We start from the raw sequence: 20485 nt of genomic DNA on the forward strand, positions 1-20485 counted from the left end.
AAAAATCCGAGGTGAAACACACTAAAACGATGATCCTCTTCTTGTCTTTCATTTGCAGCCATCGAAACCCAGAGTACCAGTTCTGAGGAACTGGTTCCAAGCCCCCCTTCTCCACTTCCTCCACCTCGTGTTTACAAGCCGTGTTTCGTCTGCCAGGACAAGTCATCCGGGTATCACTATGGAGTCAGTGCTTGTGAAGGATGCAAGGTGAGTATCCAGAATTTTTCCACCTAGTCCTCTTGCTAAGCTTCTTTACTTTCCACAAATGGACTGCACAAACCTGGCTTGCTCCGCAGAACATCCGTTTCCCCAAATGGAACATTCTCACACCCACGTTACCTCTGACTTAATGGACCATTGATCTCTGGGGGATGACTGTTAATTATGGAGAATTTCACTTTCTCCCTTTAGTCATTTAAGAAAACTTTTGGGGATGACATCTTGAGGCCCAGATTTATGAAGCACTAGCCGCCTCTCCCACATTACTTTTTTCCGGGCAGGTTAGGAATTTCTGAGCATTGTCAATTCCTGTTTCACCATCATCCCAGGTCCGTTCCTACATGAGCATGTCATCTAAAGTCTGGATTGTTATATTCTTTAAAAATGAAACTGATAGTTAACGTGATTAACTTGAGGGGATTTTGGGGTGAGGTTAGGATTTATCTCCTGACTGTCTCTCAGCTTCGTGAACTTTGAATTACAGTTTGATTTCTAGCCTGTGGGGACTCGCTACTGTATGTGGGTCATAAATTTAGGGCTCTGGATTTGGAATTCCAAGCCTCAGACCACTGGAGGCTGAACATGTGCCAGAAAGTATATATCCCTCTCTGCTGCGGTTTTGAACCAAGTTTGATAACCGTTTTCTGTAGTTCAGAAGTCCTCATTGACTGAAGGCACAGTTAAAAGGCAGAAGGAATGATCATTCAGGAAAGGTAAGTCCAGCACGATCAAAACTGATTTTGTAGTTGTCAGACTGGTAGTACCCAAGACCCTTTTAGGCCCAGATTCTTCGAAGAATGTGCTTGGCTCTCTCAGGGACAATACAGCTATAGTGTACTTTAATTAGCAAGTGGTAAAAGTCACTGAAAGACATTGCCGGATTGTGTTAATCTACTTTATATTGCTGTTGTGTGGCTCAGTTTACCTTTAAACACTTCATTGTCCCTCTGGAGTATGTGAAGCTTAGTGGCTGCCACCAAGATGGAAACACCATCTCCTCGATTAACTCTATACCTAGAGAAAGCGAGCCCATCATTGGGTGCTTTGGACGGTCCCTTCCCACCTTCTCCCCCCCCCCCCCCCAGCTTCGCTCAGAACCTTTGGAGCTCCCCTACAGCACAACTCTTAGGGGAGTGACTTGTGGTGTAGTGCTGGAGCTACCCCTTCATTCTTCGCAAAAGCACTGGAAATGTGAGAGTGCCAGTCCTCTCCAGGGCCAGGGGAGAGACATTTTCCCACTGCTGGGTAAATGCACAAGGAGATATAATTGAGTTTTTAGTTAGGTTTATGATTGGGAAGAATAAGCCTTCACATAAGTTGCTGGGGTCAATGAGGAAAATGCCCTTTCTGTGGTAGCTTTTGAGATGGGGGGAAATCAGTTGGGAGATAACCCGACTAGGTTGAATACTAAATTACTCTTAATAGAAAGGGGAAGAAAATCCATTTGCATGATAGTAACTTCTCTATCTCTTTCTCCAAGATGAACCTTGTGAATGAATGAACCTCAGGCTGATTAAAATCAAACTTCAGGGTTTTTTTCCACTAATTTGTCAGTGTGAAATAGGTTGAGGGCCAAGAAACAATATCCAAATAGTGTTCAGCATAATTAAAAATTGAGTCTAATCAAAAGAATCTCAGTTACTATGCAGAATCCTTGACTTATCTTTTGTACTATATATGGTTCTGTATATGTGTGTATGGCCATGTTTGGTATTATTTTGTCTTGTGTCTAGAAACAGTTTTAGGGTATGCTGCCAAGTCTCAAATATGCTCTGATGAATCTTCATCCAGTCAGTAATATTTAAAGAGTGCTTGTTGTGGGCAGATCAGTAAGTACCTAGGTGGGATGTGATTGATTGATTGATACTGGCACTGTCCCTGGCCCTCAGTGGGTTCACAGTCTAAGAAAGGTGGGAGGAGGTTGACCGTGGACCAAGAAAGAAGGATAGTAATGATCAAAACATCCAACAACCAAGAAAACTAGGACAGTATTAAAAGTGTACAGTACACTGTAGCTAGCAGATCACTTTTTAAGCTCCCCTAGACTGTAAGGTCATCATGGGCATTCATTCATTCAGTTGTATTTATTGAGCGCTTACTGTGTGTAGAGCACAATACTGAGTACTTGGAAAGTACAGTTCAGCAATGGGCAGGGAACATGGCTACCAACTCTGTTATATTGTACTCTCCCATGTGCTTAGTACAGTGCTGTGCATACAGTAAGCATTCAGTAGGTACAATTGATTGATTTTTCACTGCCCTGGCGGAAACAGTCCGCCCCAATAGGTGCAACTTTCTGAGATTTTAAGGGTTGCAAGGAAGGCTTAGCAGGGCATGGGGGAGGCAGCATCATTCCCATGGGCTTGGGCAGTCTGACAAGTGGGCAGTGCAGAAGCCATATGGCATTGCTGCTTTCTGTGCCTTCTGCCTGACAGGATAGCATACCAATCCTTTCTCAATCCAGAGGGGCCATGGCATCGCGAGCAACTCTGTGGAAGGATATGAGAGTTTAGGAGTGTTTTGGCTGGGTTAGGGCTTACTGGTTATAACTCCTGGCCCTGGGTATTGAGGATTTCTAATAGTAATAATAATGATAATTATGATATAATTTAAATGCCTACTATGCACCAAGCACTGTACTAAGCACTAGGGTAGATACTAGATAATCAGGTCGACCCAGTCCTCCTCCTAAATGGGGCTCACCATCCAAAGCGGGAGAAAAGGTATTTAATCCCCATTTTTACAGATGAGGAAAGTGTGGCACAGGTAAATTAAATGATTTGCCTAGATTCATATAGCAGGCAGGGGCAGAGCAGGTATTCGAATCCAGGCTCCTGACTTGTGGGGCTGTGACCTTTTCACTAAGCCATACTGCTCCCTTCAGGAGTCACCTAACGTCTATGTGACTCAGCCTCCTCGTCTGTAAAATGGTGATTAAATACTTGTTCTCTCTTCACCTTAGACTGTAAGCCCCACGTGGGAAAGGGACCATATCTGGCCTCCTTAGACCGCATCTACCCCTGTGCTTAGTACAGTGCTCGGCACATAGTAAGTACTTAATGAATACCACAGTTATTAAGTTCCTTGAAGGTAGAAACTGTCTTTTTCTGCCCCTATAACTCTCCAAAATGTGTAGTAGACACAGTAAATGCTGCTGATCCCAATCATGATACTATTATTGAGGATGTCCCTTTAGTTAGCAGCCATAATCTAATAAGAATTTGGAGATTTTTTCAAAGTCATTATCGTAGCTTTCTTCGGTGTCCTTTAGTGGTTTAAGTTGCTCCAGCTTTGTCAGGCCCCAGGGATTGTTTTATCCTTTTCTCTTTCTGTGTTTATTTTTCCTTTCCCCTTAATTAAGGGAGACTCCCATCACTGTGACACTATTCGGCTGTTCAGCCTTTTCCTGGCAAAAAGTAGAGCATTTGGTTACAAAAAGTTTCACTATCATTAAAATGAATGCCTGCAGTTAATTTTAGAACCTCTGTTAAATACTACAGATGCGTTTGGCAATTTTATTTGACTAAAGTCATTATAAACTATGTTTTTGAAGTTAGAATGAACAGAATGGTTTGATATGTTTTAGATGAGAGCACTTCAACTTGGAAACAGATGTACTGAGATATCTTTTGAAAGTTTATCACTTTTTGGAGCTGTTTGGCCACAGTAATGCTAACTGGGCTCATAAACAATTGAATAATCCCAGAGGCTCTCAAGTCCCATGGAAGCAGAAGATGAGGCTTTTAAAAAGGTGCTTATATTATATTTGAATCGGTCCATATATTAGGGAAGGTGATAGTTTCTTGGTAATCAATCAATTGAGGGTATTAGTTGAGCACTTACTGTATGCAGAGTGCTTGGGAAAGTACAGTATAATAGAGTTGTTACCCATTATCCCTGTCCTCTAGGAGGGGACAGTATTTATTGAGTGCTTAATGTGTGCAGAGCACTGTATTAAGCACTTGGGAGGGTACAATATAGCAGTATAACAGACACATTCCCTGCCCACAGCAAGTTTATAGTCTAGAATGGGGGACAGACAGTAATATAAATAAATTAATTAAATTAAAGATATATACATAATTGCTGTGGGGCAGCGGCAGGTGGGGGAATGAATAAAGGGAGTAAGTCAGGGCGACCCAGAAGGGAGCCGAATTCAAGGAAAAGAGGGCTTTGACAGGGAAAGCCTATTGGAGGAGATGTCCTTTCAGTAAGGCTTTGAACGGGGGTGGAGGGGAGTGTAATTGTCTGTTGGATATGAGGAGGTGTATGTCAATGATCCAGTTAGGTTGCAGAGAAATCTTTGATGAGTCAATCGACTTTACCCATAGGGAAAGCTAGATTAGAGCAGGCTGGGGAGAGAGCAACTTCGTCCAACTTCCTTGAGTCATAGTTGGGTCAGGAGAGATGGTGGCATACGGGGAATGCATGGAGAAGCAGCCTGGCTTAGATGACATAGCCCCAGTCTGGGAGTCAGAGGCCCATTGTGGGCAGGGAATATCACTGATTATTGTTCTATTGTACTTTCCCAAGTGCTTAGTACAGTGCCCTGCACACAGTAAATTCTCAATAAAAATGACTGAATGAATGAAGGACTTGGGTTCTTATTCCAGCTCCGCCACTTGTCTGCTGTGGGACCTTGGACAAGTCTTCTCTGTGCCTCAGTTCCCTCATCTGTAAAATGGGGACTAACATTGGGAGACCGGTGTGGGACATGGCTGTGTCCGACATGATTTGCTTGTATTTACCCCAGCACTTAGTACAGTGCCTGGCACATAGTAAGCACTTAGCCAATACCATTTTTTTTTTAAAAAAGCCAAAAGCACTGTTGTGGGGAGGGGTCAACTGCAATGGCGGAAGGCAAGGAAGCCCCTGCTGCCTCCTTATAAGGAATTGGCAGTGGTGGCAATCAGCATGGCCCTCTCCCATAGGGCAGCCGTATAAGGTGCCAGTGGGAGCAGCAAGGGTTTCCTAAATCTATGCACTTGGTTGCTTCCCAAATCTGTAATGTATTTGAATGTCTGAGTCCCCTGTTACACTGTAAGCTCCTTGGGGACAGGGATCATATCTACTAACCGTGTCATACCCTCTCAAGCACTTAGTTCAGCACTGTGCACAAAGTAAGTGCTCAATAAATTCATTCATTCAGTAGTAGTTATTGAGCGCTTACTATGTGCAGAGCACTGTACTAAGTGCTTGGAATGTACAATTCGGCAACAGAGACAATCCCTGCCCATTGGCGGGCTTATTGATTGATTGAAATTTGCCTAATCACATGAGCAGATTTTTTTTTTCTTTTTGGCATCAGTGAGGCTGTGGTTTGTTTGGACAGTGCCACATTTTTGGGACGGGAGCATCTAGCTGTTTCCACCTTCGGAGCATGGGAAACTCTTAAAACTGCATTCTGTAATCTGAGCACTTCACGCAATGGAGAGAGCTCAGTTGCCATGGAGAATCCTGTCCATTTCATCAGACCTTCAGATTAACCCCCCCAAACTCAGTAAAATCAAATAATAGCAACAATAATATTCCACATAGTTGTTAAGCACTTTCTTTTTGCTAAACTAAGCACTGTGGTTCCCCCTCTCTAGGCTGTAAGCTCATTGTGGGCGGGGAATGTCAGTGTTTATTATTGTATTGCACTTTCCCAAGTGCTTAGCATAGCACACAATAAGCACTCAATAAATACAATTGAGTGAATGACTAAAAGGTAATCAGGTTGGACACAGTCCCTGTCCCACATGGGGCTCAAGGTCTTAATCTCTATTTTATAGAGAGGTAACCTAGGTACAGAGAAGTGAAGTGATTTGCCCAAGGTCATGCAGCAGACTGGTGGCAACGCCGGGGATATTGCACCATGACCAAATTTTCTTTGTGGACCTTTCTTTTATGATAGCTTAGGATTTCCATAGTATTTACCATGAACTTCAGAGTACCAAGTCACTTTCTATCTTCTAATTTGATTTGCCTCGGCCTCCTATTGTGGTATCCTGCCCCAGCTTGGACACTAGTCCTCAGTGAGGCAGAGCTGGGAGAAGGGAGGAGTAGGTGGGCAGAGGGAGAAGAGAGGAGTAGCTGGGCAGGGGGAGAGGAGTGTGGAGAAGGAGAGTGGAGAAAATCTTTGGGCTGCTGTCAACTGCACAGTGCCAGCATTGTGACGGCAAAGAGAAAAAAGAGCCCAGTGCTGTACAGTCTGTTAGAGCCTCGTTCCTTGTTGTACAAACTGAAAAGGCGACATTTTTCTGCTGTCAGTGCCCTGCATCGCTGTCTGGCACAGGTTCTGTGGTGAGCAAAGCTGCCTGGGGCATTTTTGTTTTGTTTTGGTTCATTGCAAAAGGAAGGACAGGGTAGATGCCAGAAACATACCAAAGAAAGTTTTGTTTTGCAGCACTTGCCACCTAACTTGAGAATTCAGTGAAGGTGTCTGTCTGCCAGCATGTTGTCTCTCTAATGATTGTACCCAAAATATAAGAGGGCAAAATTCAGGAAATTGAGCTCATTAGTTTTGTCTTTCTGGGCAGTCTGGCTGTTTTAAGATTGGCCCCCTCCCTTTTCCTAGCATTTTGTTTGACGCTTCATTTATAATGAGGGTTGTAAATTAACTAAGTAAACTTCTGGTATACTGTCATAATTACCTCCAACATGTAATTGCCCTGCCCCAGTTTTTGTATCAGGTAATTGTTTCTAATTGTACCTAATCTCTGCAGGAAGCATTGTGATCTCTGGAATTTTATAAATTCAGTAATTTTGTGATAAAGTGGACTTTCCCAAGGTAGAGCTGTTGTGCTCGTTCCCTGATCGGTACTGCTGCCCTCTCGCTGCTGCTGCTTATTGTTTGTAGTAGCTGCCCATGCCTGAGCCACTGTCGCTCACAATCCCTTGCGGCTCATGCTCCCCTGCAGCTCACATTCCCTCCCCACAGATCCCGCTCCCCTGCAGCTCCCCCGTTGGAAATGACAGGGAAGGACTAGTTGGTGACAATGCAGCAGGAAAGGAGAGTTAATCACTGAGCACCTACTGTGGACAGCATTTAGGAGCCTGCAATAGAACAAGAGGTTTAGTCTCAGGTGCCCTTTTACCGTCCTCTTCTAGCACCCCCTTTTCCTCCTCTTCTGTCCTCTTCCTTTTTTTTCTTCTCCTCCCCTTATTGCTACACTTCAGTCATATGTGACCGCATAATTGCCCCGTCCATAATTGAAAGTAACAAAAATTGTATGCCAAAAAATGGGACAGTATGCAAGTAAATATGGTATTTTAACTACAACTTGTTTTGGGGGGGGGGGGAACCACAACCCACCTTTCCAGTGATTCCCTCTAGGCTGTCTCTTTGGAGGCTTTTCATGCCCTAAAAACATTCTCATGAATTGGCAGAAGTCTACACTAGCTCATGGAAAATATTCTTTCTGAGTTTCTATGTGCATTAAAATAATGAACTATAGAAGCCATCTGAATTGTGTCAGTGAAAAGGAGAACATATTGTATTTATAAAACCAGATAACCAGAACGGTCAAGTTGATTATTTCTCCCTAAATATCAGCGAGTCTGACAGACTAAAAACAATGTACAACATTCACTCAGGGTTATGGAAATTCCCCCAAATCATGGATATTCTCCTTAGTTCTAGTCAAATCAAGCAATAATCTCATGACCGCTCCCCAGGGAAATGCAGTTTTGTTTTGGATCACATTTCCATGAGGTTCTTTGTTTGTGGACATGTTTCAGCAAACAAATGATTTAGAAAACTGCCACAAGCTGATATGTGTTTAATTTCAGTTCAGACAAATGGGAGGTGTTAGCCAGTTTGGGGTAAATGGGAATTTCCTGTGTGTGACTATGACATATTTGGTACATTTAGGGCCCCAGGGATAATTTCTCCTGATGCTTAAAGATCCTTTAAGAAATTCATGGTTTCTAAAACACAAAGTACCATTTCTTTAGGAGATATGAGTTAAGGTATTCATTAAATTGGAACATAATCAAAAGTATTTGTGGAGAACCTACTTTGAGCAGAACACTGTACTGAATACTTAACAAAGTACAGTAGAATGAGTTGATATGATCCCTGCCTCAAGAAGTTTTAAAATCTAATGGGAGACAGACATTAAAATAAAATACAGTTAGAAGGAAGTCCTAGGATATATAAGGTATGTATTTAAGATTTATAGAAGGTGGCAAGGATTTAAGTTCTTAGGTGGCACAGGAGTGCCGATGTGAAATTGCTGATGGGAAAGTTGGGAGATTTATAGTGCTTCCTTGAGGAGGTGTAATTTCCGAAGGCTTAGAAGGTGGGGAGAGGTGTGGTCTGTGAAATATGAAGGGGAAGGAGTGCCAGCAAAGGGGAGGGCATCAGCAATAGGTTATTGGCGGCAAAATCAAGAACACTGCACACTGAGTGAATAGGTCAGCTTGAGAAGAACCAACAGTATGAGCTGGGGTGTAGAGGGTGAAGAGACAGGATAAGTAGAAAGCAGCAAGCTGACTGAATACTATAAAATCAATTGTCAGGAATTTCTCTTTGATTTGAAGAGGAATAGATAGCCATTGAAAGTTTCAGAGGAGAGGGGAGATGTTCTGCAGAATGAAAGTTTAGAAAAAATGATCTGGGCAGGAGAATGAAATACAGACTGGAGAGGGGAAAGACTGACAATAGGGAGATCACGAGAAGGCTGATACAGTAATCAAGCCGGGGTATGCTACGTGCCTGGCCTAGAGTGGTGGCCATCCGGATGGAGAGGAACTGCAGATCCTGGAAATTCTGTGGAAGAGCCACTGATGGGATTTGGCAACCGATAAATATGGGGGTTGAAGGAGGAGTGGACTTAAGGGTAATGCCAGGGTTATAGGAATGAGACCCAGGGAGGATGATGTTTGGTCACCTGTGAAAGCAAAGTTAACTGGAGGAAACAATTTGGGTGGGAAAATAAGGAGTTCGGCTTTATGCGTCTTCAGTTGGATGTTCTTTTTTAAAGTCATTTTGTTAGAAGAGGTATTTATTGGAATCAGTGTGAAGAGCACTGTACCAGGACCTGGAGGAAGATACAAAAGTCAAAGGCATGATTTCAAAATACAGTTTAAATATACAGTGGTTATAAGAGGATGAGGATAGATATAAATAATAAATCCAAGTGGATAAGTAGAACAGTAATGAGTAAAATAGATAAGAGGGTTGAGTCAAGTCTGAGAGGATTATGGTAAGACTGGGAAAGTGTTGTGACTCATTTAAAACAGAAACAGCGTGGCCTTCTGGAAGGAGCACAGTTCTGGGAGTTAAAGGCCCTGGGTTCTAATTCTGGATCCACAGTTTGTCTGCTGTTTGACCTCGGGCAAGTCACTTAGCTTCTCTTTGCCCCAGTGACCTCATCTGTAAAATAGGGATTAAGACTACGAGCCCCACATGGGACATGGCCTGTGTCCACCTGACTAGCTTATATCTACCCCAGCCCTTAGTATAGTGCCTGGCACATAGTAGTGTTTGCAAATACCATTAAAAAAAATAAAGCTGTGGACAAAACCTGCTTAAGCCAGTTCTTTCTGCCTGCAGTCCTGGCAATCTGTAATGACATACTGTTGTTGAGAATTTCCATTTTTCCATTCATTTTACTGCAGAAGCAGACAGACCAGATAGATCAGGTCTTTAGTGAAATATAAGCCCGCTCTGTGGACTTCCCTTTTCCTATTCCGGACACCTTGGTAGATCATGCAGTGGTCAGATGGCCGATCATCTGTCCTGTGTCCGGGGCTGTGGGGAGAGCAGAGAGGGGTGGAAGCTGAGATGGCCAGAGGGCTGGAAGTGAACCAGAATGGCTGTTTTGCACGGAGGGGAGCCGGAGCGGTGAACCATCCGGCTGGGCCGGGGCAGGGGGGAGGGGTGCCTGGAGCCGCAGTTTCCTGCCTTGTCCCCGCCTCATCCCCTGCCCTTTGATCCCTGGTGGAGACAGCCACAGCCCATCGCTCTCTCTCATTTTCCTCCATCTTGAGGCCCAGTGCCAACTACGTTGACTGCTGGTCCTATCCTGTTTCTCCCCATCCAAACCCCACAAAAAGTTCTCTCACCACTGCCTCCCACATTCCCGTTAGGATGACTTTCATTTCAGCACTGGGTGGCCAGAATTCTTGAGGGTCACGCATGGAGTTGGGTCGAAGGTGAGATGCAGAGGAGCAGACTTTCTCAGCCAGGTTATTCCTTAGGCCACCTGGTGAGATGGGTGATTGTCTTGTGACTTTGCATTGAGTTTATTATCCGATTTGTAACTGGCCTAAAATTGGAGTGAACTACTAGGATTAGCCCTTCCCTGGTGTTTTTTTTGTGTGTAAGTCCATGTAAAGTACATTAACAAAGTAGTAGAGAGCTCTTAGTCTCAACTGACCCAAATATCTAAACCTCCTTTGGTTATTCTCAATCCCATTTCACCTGCCAGCATAGGTGGAATCAGTGCATGAGGATCCAAGGATGATCGAACCTCCCAAATCCATAAACTGTACGTAAGCTCAACAGCAGGGGGAGAAAAATAAGTAAATCATATGCTTCCACTAAAAACAGACAAAGCTGGCCATTAATGAAATACTCTGACCATCGATGCCCGAGCCAAGTGAACTGCAGTTCAGACCACTATCCTCTTTCCTCGGAGGCTTCTGATGACTTGATTGTTATCATATTGATTCCGGGTCCCTTTGAGTGAATTTTTATTTTTTACTAAATATGGGTTCTAATGTGATAAGCTCCAGTTACTATGTTACCAGTGTGTTTAGCATTGAGAAAGTTATTTATTCTTTTGGGGGCAACATTGCTATTCTTGATCCATGTGCTGAACTCCCAATGACATCGGGGGGATTTCTGCCTGCCAAGACATGAGACGAATGCTTAATTTCGTCTCACAGGCCAGGAAAAAAAATGATTTGAAATGTGCATACATTTCTTCCAGTGATTTCAGTATTGCATTGTATTGGGAAAAAGCCCCAGACCTTTCATTCTACCTTGCCTTTTTGTAGTGCAATATGCCACACACAGGGCAGGAAGGAAATGAGGAAAGATATTGCCTTAAAAGTGACTCCCAGAAAGCTACGGATGGGAACCTTTTGTACTCTTTAGGAGGGTTATTATCTAAAAGGAGACCATTTTTAGTAGGCTGTAAAATAGATTTTTCATTTTTTACCCTGAAACTAGGCTTTCTACTTGAATCGTGAACTCCAAATATATTTTCTAGGGTTGTAAATTTAATTTTCTTATTCAATTGCACATAAACTTATGTGAAAGCAAACCATTAGTCAAATATACTAAACATATGGTTTTCATATTTGAAATCTGTAAAATGAAACTAATTCTGTCAAGAATAGTAGGCGGAAGTAGTTTAGGTCTTGGTAAACACACACAATGAAATGGAATGGTAGAGATCTGCTTATTTAGGAGAGAGGCTGTTTTCGTTGGCTATAAAGTGTGAACGACTCATGATTCAGTCAGCATTCCAGGTTTCATTTTGGCCTTTTGCTCTTAACTCTTGCATATCTAAAATGTTAGCTTGCCATCGTTCCAGCATACATGATCATGCAGGGGAATGACTCAGATGGGGAGAGATATCACAGATAATAACAAAAATAATTGTGGTGTTTGTTCAGGACTTATTTTGTGCCAAGTACTGTGCTACGTACACACAGTAAGCGTTCAATAAATACAGTTGAATGAATGCAAGATAATCGGGTCAGACACAGTCCCTATCCCCTATGGGGCTCACAGTTTCAGAGGAAGAGAGATCAGGTATTTAATCCCTCTTCTATAGATGAGGAAACCAAGGCCCAGAAGTTAAATGACTTACCCAAGGTCTCACAGCAAGCATTTGGCAGAGCAAGGATTAGAACCCGGCTTCTCTGACTCTCAGACCTGTGGCCTTGACACCAGGCCATATTAATATTATTTTTAATAGGAGGAGGAATGGGTTTAGAGGGGCAGGATGAGTAGTTCTGTACAAGAAAATCATTCCCACAAACCTTCTCTCATCCATCATAAATTAACTCTTCCATAAAGTATTTTTCTAATGTGGATTACACTGAGAAATCGTTGAATTAGCGTCTCCGAGACTCTGAAACTTGTGGGGAGTCTTCCACTGTTAGTCATTCTTTGAGTATATCTTTTCTTATTTTTCACACCCTACTTCACAACCATCACCTTCATCGTGGCTTAGTGGGAAGAGCATGGAACTGGGAGTCAGGAAACCTAGGTTCTAGTCCCAGCTCTGCCACTGGTCTGCTGGTTCACCTTGGGCAACTGTCTCATCTTCTCCGCACCTCAATTTCCTCATGTGTAAAATGAGGATAAAATGGATGAAGGTCCCATGAGGGACAGGAACTTGTCTGATCTCATGACTTTTAATTTATCCTGGCATTTAGGGTGTAGTAAGCAGTTACTGAATGCCATAATAATTAGCATTTAGCATTTCATAGCCCATTGTTTTTTCCCTTACACTGTTGCCTTCCTTCCCTCCAGTCTTTCCTCATGTGCTCCTTTGTCACCTTTAGGTCCTGGGTTTAATCCCTACTCTACCCCTTATCTTCTGTGGGACCTTGAGCAAGTCACTTAACTTCTCTGTGCTTCAGTTACAGTATCTGTAAAATGGGATTTAAGACTGTAAGCCCCATGAGGGACAGGGACTGTGTTCAATCTAATTATCTTACATCCACCCCAGTGCTTAACAAGTGCTTAAAATATATATATGTGTCCTGGACTCTGCATAAATGACATCCATAAGACTCATCATGTTGCTTTGGGTGCTGGCATGAATGAAGCAAATGATATCATGTGTCTCTCAGAGTCCAGTTTTTCTAAGTGCTGAGGCTGACCATGCTATTGAAAACATTCTTTAGTAGCTTCATTACATTTGATAACCACCAAAGTCTCCCCCAAGTTGGAGTTATTTTAAGAAAAACCTCTGATGCACCTGAAGCGGGACATAGAGTGCAGGTTATGTTGAGGAGTCCAGCTTCAAAAATTGGAAATATGGTAATTAGAATTGGAATGGAGCTGGGAAAGGGTGAAAATGAGCAGTCCAGAAGGCAATTTAGGGATTAAAATAAGAACCTAGGAACAGAGGTGCTTCCTTTTCTCTCTCAGCGTGGGATCAAAAGAACTAGCCTTAAGTGGAGAGAAAGGGAGTCTTAAAAGTCTAGAAAAGGCAGAGAGACCGAAAGATGAGAAAAAAAGATAAAGACTGAGACTCAGAGACAGCGAGGATAGAGCCAGAAACATGCGCAGACTTCACTGAAATGGTCTATGGGAGTAGGACCAACCACGAGTCAGACCTGGGCCTGCCCAAGGCCTATCAGCCGGTTGGCAAAGTCTGTATTTTTGATCCAACACGAACTGCCCTGGTTTGAGGTGGTAGAAAGCCTGCTGGGGTGGGGGGAGAGAGCCCATGAGAAATTTTGGTCCTTGTACTAAAACCACCCCTGGCCCAGAGCAAGTTCCCTTTTCCTTGTATCTGGGGAGTTGTGGAGGGCAAGCCCCTTCTATACACTGAAGCCAAAAGGGATGAGAGAACTGAGAACCGTGCATGGCTCTAAAGCCAGGTGAGGGCAAGAAAGCTCCTGCCATGTGCCCCAAGCCCTGGCAGGGGTGAAACAAAGATCCTACTGAAGTTTTAGAGTTGGGTTGAGAGGGCCTGACTATGACAGATGGCCTGGCTATGCCAAGGGTGGGGGAAGTCCATGATCTACTGAGGGGATGTTTGAGAGTGAGGATAAGGATGAGCTGGAAGGGGAGCTGCCATTTTGATGGTTCCATTTCTGGTCCCTTATCCACCCTTCCATTTAGCTCTCAGGATGGGGCAAACTACCTACAGCTGTCTTCTGGGCCCAAAAGGTTCACCACTTTGCCATTCCAGTCCCAATTCATAAGTTAAGGAATCATCTATCCAGTTAAGCCCCTAGAGTTACTGCCTCTGCTCTTGGTCTGGGATGGGAAAAACCTTGAAAGCTTTAAGGTTCTAATTAATAGCAACTCTAGCAGGAAGAACAGTTTTGTCAGTTACTGATTTCTTTATCTAGCTTAATGCTGATCTTCTTGACCTGGCAGAGGGACTGAAATCATATCCAATGTTGGTCACTAATTATGGTGAGAGAACTTTCAAAAGAGTCATTTAAGTACCTGAGTTATTCCCGAAGCAGGCATTTAGTGACTTAAAAGTTTTCTTGACCCTTACATAGCTTCACCAAAGAAGAAAGAACTTGTTCTGTTTTTAGCAGTAAAAGAGAATCTGTGCCTGCAGCCATCTTGTACCCTGTGATTTTGTTTATGTGAATAAAGCACTCTTGTTCTGGGACAGATCCTCAGCAACAAAGAGGAAAGGAAGTTAGATAACAGACACGGAGGTTTGAGAATGTGGTGGTGTACAGTACTTCTCTGAATTAATAATTCCAGTATGCCCTCTGCTTTCTCCCTTCCACATTTGTTAGTGGCTAATGTGGAGATTGTACTGCAGTTGGCTGATAGAGTTCATTTTAAAATATTTTATCATTAATGTGACAGAGAGTTGGATAAAGAAAATGAAGCGTGATTATAAAATGCTAATTATCGTTCTCAAGTGCACATTGAGCACATACGAATATTTGCAGCACAATTTGCTTTATTTATTATTTCAGTTATGTTATAAATGTTAATTCAATTGCAGATGGTATGTTGGCAATTTACAGAGCTATAAAGTTATTTGGAAGTCCTAATATTTTCTACCAAAATGCACTGTAGTGATAGATGGGCTAAATAAAAAAAAAGCGGTCGCTCTTTAGCGTTAAATACATTAAATGGCAAGCAGACAGTGGGGATCTCCAGATGCGCTCTTGTTAACTCTTTAGGGTGGAGAGGATGACACAGTATCTGATTCTTGGTGAGAATTTGTACTTAGGCTCTTAATCCTTCCTTCTCCATCGTATCAAGAACCAAAAGCCAAGGCAGTTTTTTTTTTTTTCAGGACCTTTGTTGCTGATGCTCTTTGACCTGTGATGGCACATTCCCTGGAATTTACCTTTCCTTTAAGCTGTTTTATGCTCCCGTTTTGTCTCCTTACCTCTTCTCTAATGAGAGAGCCTAAAAACATTTTCAAATTATATTTTTTCGGTAAAAACGATTCTTTTCCTTCGTTCTTGAGGCATATGTACAAAAAAGTATAGCTTCCTGCTAAGGTAGACAGGAATGATTGGGTGTGGCTCCTCTGGTTCCATCTACAGTCTTCATTTAGGGACATTATCAGCTAAAATCCAGTAGAATATTACCAATGTAAATAATTTTGTGTCATGCAAACACCATATACTTAAAGCACATTCTTTTACCCCAGAAATGCAATAATACTACAAAGAGTATTAAAAAAATAAAAGGAAGGCCTCCTGGATCATACCAAATTAAAAATGTAAATTGCTTTATTCTGTTTGGGAGTTTTGCATGGGAAACATTGGAATAACAGGAGGTATAGTTGCTAAACCTAAATGGTTTAAGGAAGTGTCATTCTTTACAAAGAAATACTGTGCTTAATTAATTCTTGCTTCTGTGAGGTCAACTCAGGGCACTCATTATTGTCTTAATTGGTGGTATAAATCCTGAGGCCCTGGAGGAAAAAAAAATACATTGAGTAGTTAGCGGTGTATGGCCTTTTGGGCAAGTGTTTGCCAGTTCAATATCATCTCAGATTGTGACAGCTTGTGGTTTTAATGGGTTTCATGTCTGATCCTACCGATATTAGGTTTAGAGAGCATTGAGTAGGAAAAAAACATGCAAAAACTCCACCCCGGGTTTTGAGTTAAATAGTGAAAAACGGGCAGTACTTTCTGATGTGGAAAAATGTGTTTCTGGGACTCCCATTTTTCATATTAAATTATTTTCATTACATATCCCATCTGGAGTCTCTTATCAGGCCAAAAATCATTTTCCAGACATTAGCGAAGGGAAGTTAAATGTAATAGTTTAAAAATTGTATATTTGTCATTTTCATTTTGTTTAAATGGAAGAAACTGGGTGGAAATGAACTCAAGCTCTCCTGGGTGGCAGGGATGTTTCAGAAGACAGTCATCCTATTTCTAGTCCCGCTTCTCACACTCTGACCTGAGGTGATGATTGTTCTGGGTAGATTCCTAGGATGGTTGCTAAAAAGGTCAGACATTCAATTTAAAGCTGGCACTGGGTTGGGGTGGATTGGGAGGGGGCAGGAGGGAGGAATAGGGAGGAGAGTATATGGAACGCCCTGTGCTTTTCCTGGAACTGGTGGCCACAAATTTCATTTGACAGTGGAGAAATGAAACTCACAAATTTCACATACGATGTGCTTCGTTTTTGTTATTCGGTAATGAGCAGGTTATTTTATCTGTAGATGTCCTGTGGCCAGCTGGCAAGCAGAAAGGTGTCGTTTTGACTAAGTATGAAAGTGACTCATATTCGCTGGGTAGATGGCGATGGATCGGACCATTTGCATTATACCAAAGTAAAAGATCTCATTTAGGTTTAGAATTGAGGCCCTTTTTGGTAATGGGATGAAAAGGCCAGTTGTGTTTTGTTTCAGGAATAGATTGGCCATTCATTGACAAAATGAGAGGGGAGAAGCCCTGGGCAGTAAAGGAGGGGCATATGTCAAAGGTGTATTTGCTTGTTCAGACACCCCACTGACAAGTTCATAGGAGTTGTTTGGCAGATTGAGTCATGGAGATTCTTCTACCCATCCGATATTTCAGAAAAATCCCAACAAGCCTTTGGGTGGAAATATTTTATGCGCCCCTATCTTTCAATCTTCCCAAATGAAGGCAGCCTAAAGGAGAAACCATTTGGTTACATTCTGAGCTTTAGAAGTCATCTCTTTCCCTCTTGCTGCTCTTGTGGCGCCTAGGACTCATGGAAGCACAATCCCAATGGAAAAGTAGTCCAACAGCATTTAAGAGGAAAGTGCAATAACTTTATCATTGTGAACTGCATGGAATGTGATTTAAATCCACCTCTAAACCTAGGAAAATAATTTTATTTGCTTAAACATCTCTGAGCTTGCAGGAGAAAAAACACTCTGTTGTAGGCTGATATAATACAAGCTCATCTAATATGTCATCAATATTTTATCAAGAGAGACAATCCCATAGGATTTGGTTGCTCTCTAATGCACCTGAGATTGGAAAGAGCATGTTCAGCTTAGTACGGTTGAAGACTTCATCCTCACAATGGCTTTCTTTGTGCCTAGACTGTATACTGAAGTTCTTTATATCGCCGATGATTAAGTCAGCTCAGATCTTCTTTAAGCACCCCAGCCATATACTGACTTCATTCATGTACCGTATTAGTAATAGTCAAGCATTACAAAAGTAAATAGCAAGTAGGGTTTTCTTTATTTTGTGTTGATGATACATCCACTAAATGGGTTACTTTGGCTTTAAATAATAGACCTAGTAACTGGCTCTGTTTGCTTCTCCGCACATGTGGTTTCACATACCACTCTCCACTTTCAACAAAGCAGATAAGGTATCAACACAATTAAAAGTGAAAAATAATCTGTCTCCTTTGCCATTGGTGAATGCTTACAGAACACACACTGATACAATAGATTTTAAATAATTTATATCTGGCACTTTCTTTTTTTTTTCAATCTGTAAATGAGGACACCTAATGCGGCATAGCCAGGATGATACTCTATGCTTCACCCATTAAGATAACAAGATGAGGGGCAATGATTCAGACCAGTGTATTTTTGGAGCACAGAAAGGATAAAAATTAAAAATTAAAAGAGATGTTTCACTGGAATACTTTGTGTAAGCAAGCCCATAAAAGCCATTTGGAAAACTGGAATTGCAAATTAATTCAGAATCTCCTTACCGGGGTTCCTGAAACCTCTTATTTTTCTTTTTTGAATGAAAGTGTCACTTTTGTGCCACTGCCCTGTCCTTTTCCAGGAGAGTCACACTGCTCACTTAAGTGTAACACTGAGTTTGAATACTTCTCTAGTAGCTTATTTTGGTCTGACTCGAGTGTAGTTTGGGTGATGTGGAAAACAAATAGGAATTAATATATAATGCATTATGTCTTCCCCCTGTAGACACATTAAATCTCAAATTACAAGGATAATGTGATTCGTGGTTTATTTCTCAGCATTGAAGGGTTTCCTTGGTGGTCCCAGCGGATTGTATTCAGGTACTGTAACCCCTGTTATCACTAATGGGAAAAACCCACACAAAGCCTCAACAACAGAGAAGACACTTAGCAGAGACATTGACACACCGAAACTTGCTGATTGTTTACAAAAGCTTGTTCAATTTTTTTGTTGTTGTGAAACACAGCTGTATGACGGATTATTGCAGTGTGTCTTTTTGTTTCTGGGTTTTTTTATTGATTAGGGTGGCTCCACGCTTGGTTTTCAGCCGGACTGTCCCTCTTCCAGGAATTGATACGGCTCTTTGTGTCGGTTCAAGCATCCAGCCCCGCTTCTCCTCAGCTGCTGTCCACTTGGTCCCATAACTTGGAATCAGTGCCCCTGTTTCCAGAGCATGGGAGGGGGACAGAACAGCTCTGGAGTAAGGTGGGGAGGAGCGGGGGCAAGTCAGGGGTCACCCTTGCACAATGCTCTACGTTCTGCAGATTTTTGCAAAATTCTCTGTAGGAAGCCATTGCAGTAGGTTGCATAATCAGAGGAACACTCGTGACATGTGTCTGTGAGCACCCTTGAAGGACAGGGTCTGTGTCTGATTCCCACCTGTGTACTCTTTCCTGGTACTCTGCACACAGTAAGTGCTTAAAAATGCTATTACATCTGGGTCAGAAAAGAACGTGCCGACAGTGGTTGCTCTAATCCCAGGTTTTAGTAGTATCCACTGAGCGCTTCCTGTGTGCCGAGCACTGCACTGAGCACTTGGGAGAATACAGTCAAATTAGTAGACATGATTCCTGCGTTCAAGGAGTTTGAAATCCAGCGGGGGAGATGGACACTGAAATAAATCACATGTAGAGGAAGGAGTAGAGTATAAAACTGTGTACCTATGTGCAGTGGGGGCTGGGAGAGGAGGTGAGTGCTCAGGGGCGTAGATGCCACAGGAGTGCTGAAGTGGCCGGCGATGAGGAACTGTAAGGCAGGGATGAGAGAGCCCCAGCACCGGTGATGGCCAGAAATTGGATCGAGGCTCCACCGCCACCCATTTTTGGGGCCAGTTGATTCTGCCCATGAGCAACATGTTACTCACTCCTTAGTAGATTCCAACTCATTCATTGTCAGTCATATTTATTGAGGCTGACTCTGTGCAGAGCACTATAATAATAATAATGTTGGTATTTGTTGAGCACTTACTATGTGCTGAGCACTATTCTAAGCGCTGGGGTAGATACAGGATAGTCAGTTTGTCCTATGTGAGGCTCACAGTTTTCATCCCCATTTTACAGATGAGGTAACCGAGGCACCGGGAAGTTAAGCGACTTGCCCAAAGTCACACAGCTGACAGGTGGTGAAGCCGGGATTAGAACCCATGGCCTCTGACTCCTAAACCCGTGCTCTTTCCCCTGAGCCACATTGCTTGGGAGAGTACAATATAACAATACACAGATACACTCCTTGCCCACAACAACTCCCATAGCCACCCTCTTGGTAGTTATTTTGGAGAAAAACTGGACAAAAATGCACCATTCTGAATCTGATCAGAAATGACCTTAGACTGTTGGTAGAAGTTTGTAATGCTGAAGAAAACCTATTGCATTTTCTGGTTAGTGCAGAAACAACATTCATTAATTCCTTTGTTTTCCTTCAGGAAATGAGAAGGGATATGCTGAGGAATCCTGAGGCCCGAGGGATGGTGCCTTTTTCTACGGGGTTTATAGTGCAGCAAGGAGCGGAAGTTAAAAATCCCAGTACCTCTTCTGTGGGGTTTATAGTGCAGCAAGGAACAGAAGTTAAAAATCCCAGTATGGAAGCCACTGAAAGCCCCAGGATAGGCACTCAAGCCCAGATTGTCTAGGAGCTGAGGCACCACCTTCTAAGTATGACATGATGGGCCTTTGTCAAAGAATAAAATCAAATTAAGAAGCCAAGTTGGCCCTTGACCGGTCACAAAGAAGAAAAATGCTATTAATATCAAGAAGTAGGAAGAATAATTCATCGATCCACTCAAGAAAAGGAAAGTCTCCTACCAATTATCAACAGTTTGGAAAGTGAAACGAAGAGTTTAAGAATAAGAGCTCTGTCAGGGAAAATAAAACAAGTCCCCTTGCATCCATTAGGCTATGGCTAATTGAAAACTGAAGAACAATCTAACTAACTGGCAACTAGAGTTTTTA

General features: G+C 42.6%; 1 protein-coding gene across 6 annotated transcripts in view; it reads left to right on the top strand.

Moving 5' to 3' along the window:
- Positions 1-20485, top strand: part of LOC100075704 (retinoic acid receptor beta) — a 477276-nt gene that overhangs the window by 442911 nt on the left and 13880 nt on the right. For 5 of the 6 annotated variants that reach the window (XM_029071231.2, XM_029071229.1, XM_039912928.1 and 2 more), the window contains one exon: positions 59-207. In XM_029071231.2, coding sequence (XP_028927064.1) covers positions 59-207 — 149 coding nt within the window. Of the gene's footprint in view, positions 1-58; positions 208-20485 lie in introns of those variants that run through there. The other variant, XR_005660281.1, reaches the window with a different exon arrangement.

This window comes from Ornithorhynchus anatinus, chromosome 8 (genome assembly GCF_004115215.2).
Source record: "Ornithorhynchus anatinus isolate Pmale09 chromosome 8, mOrnAna1.pri.v4, whole genome shotgun sequence".
In the NCBI taxonomy this organism is placed as follows: domain Eukaryota; kingdom Metazoa; phylum Chordata; class Mammalia; order Monotremata; family Ornithorhynchidae; genus Ornithorhynchus; species Ornithorhynchus anatinus.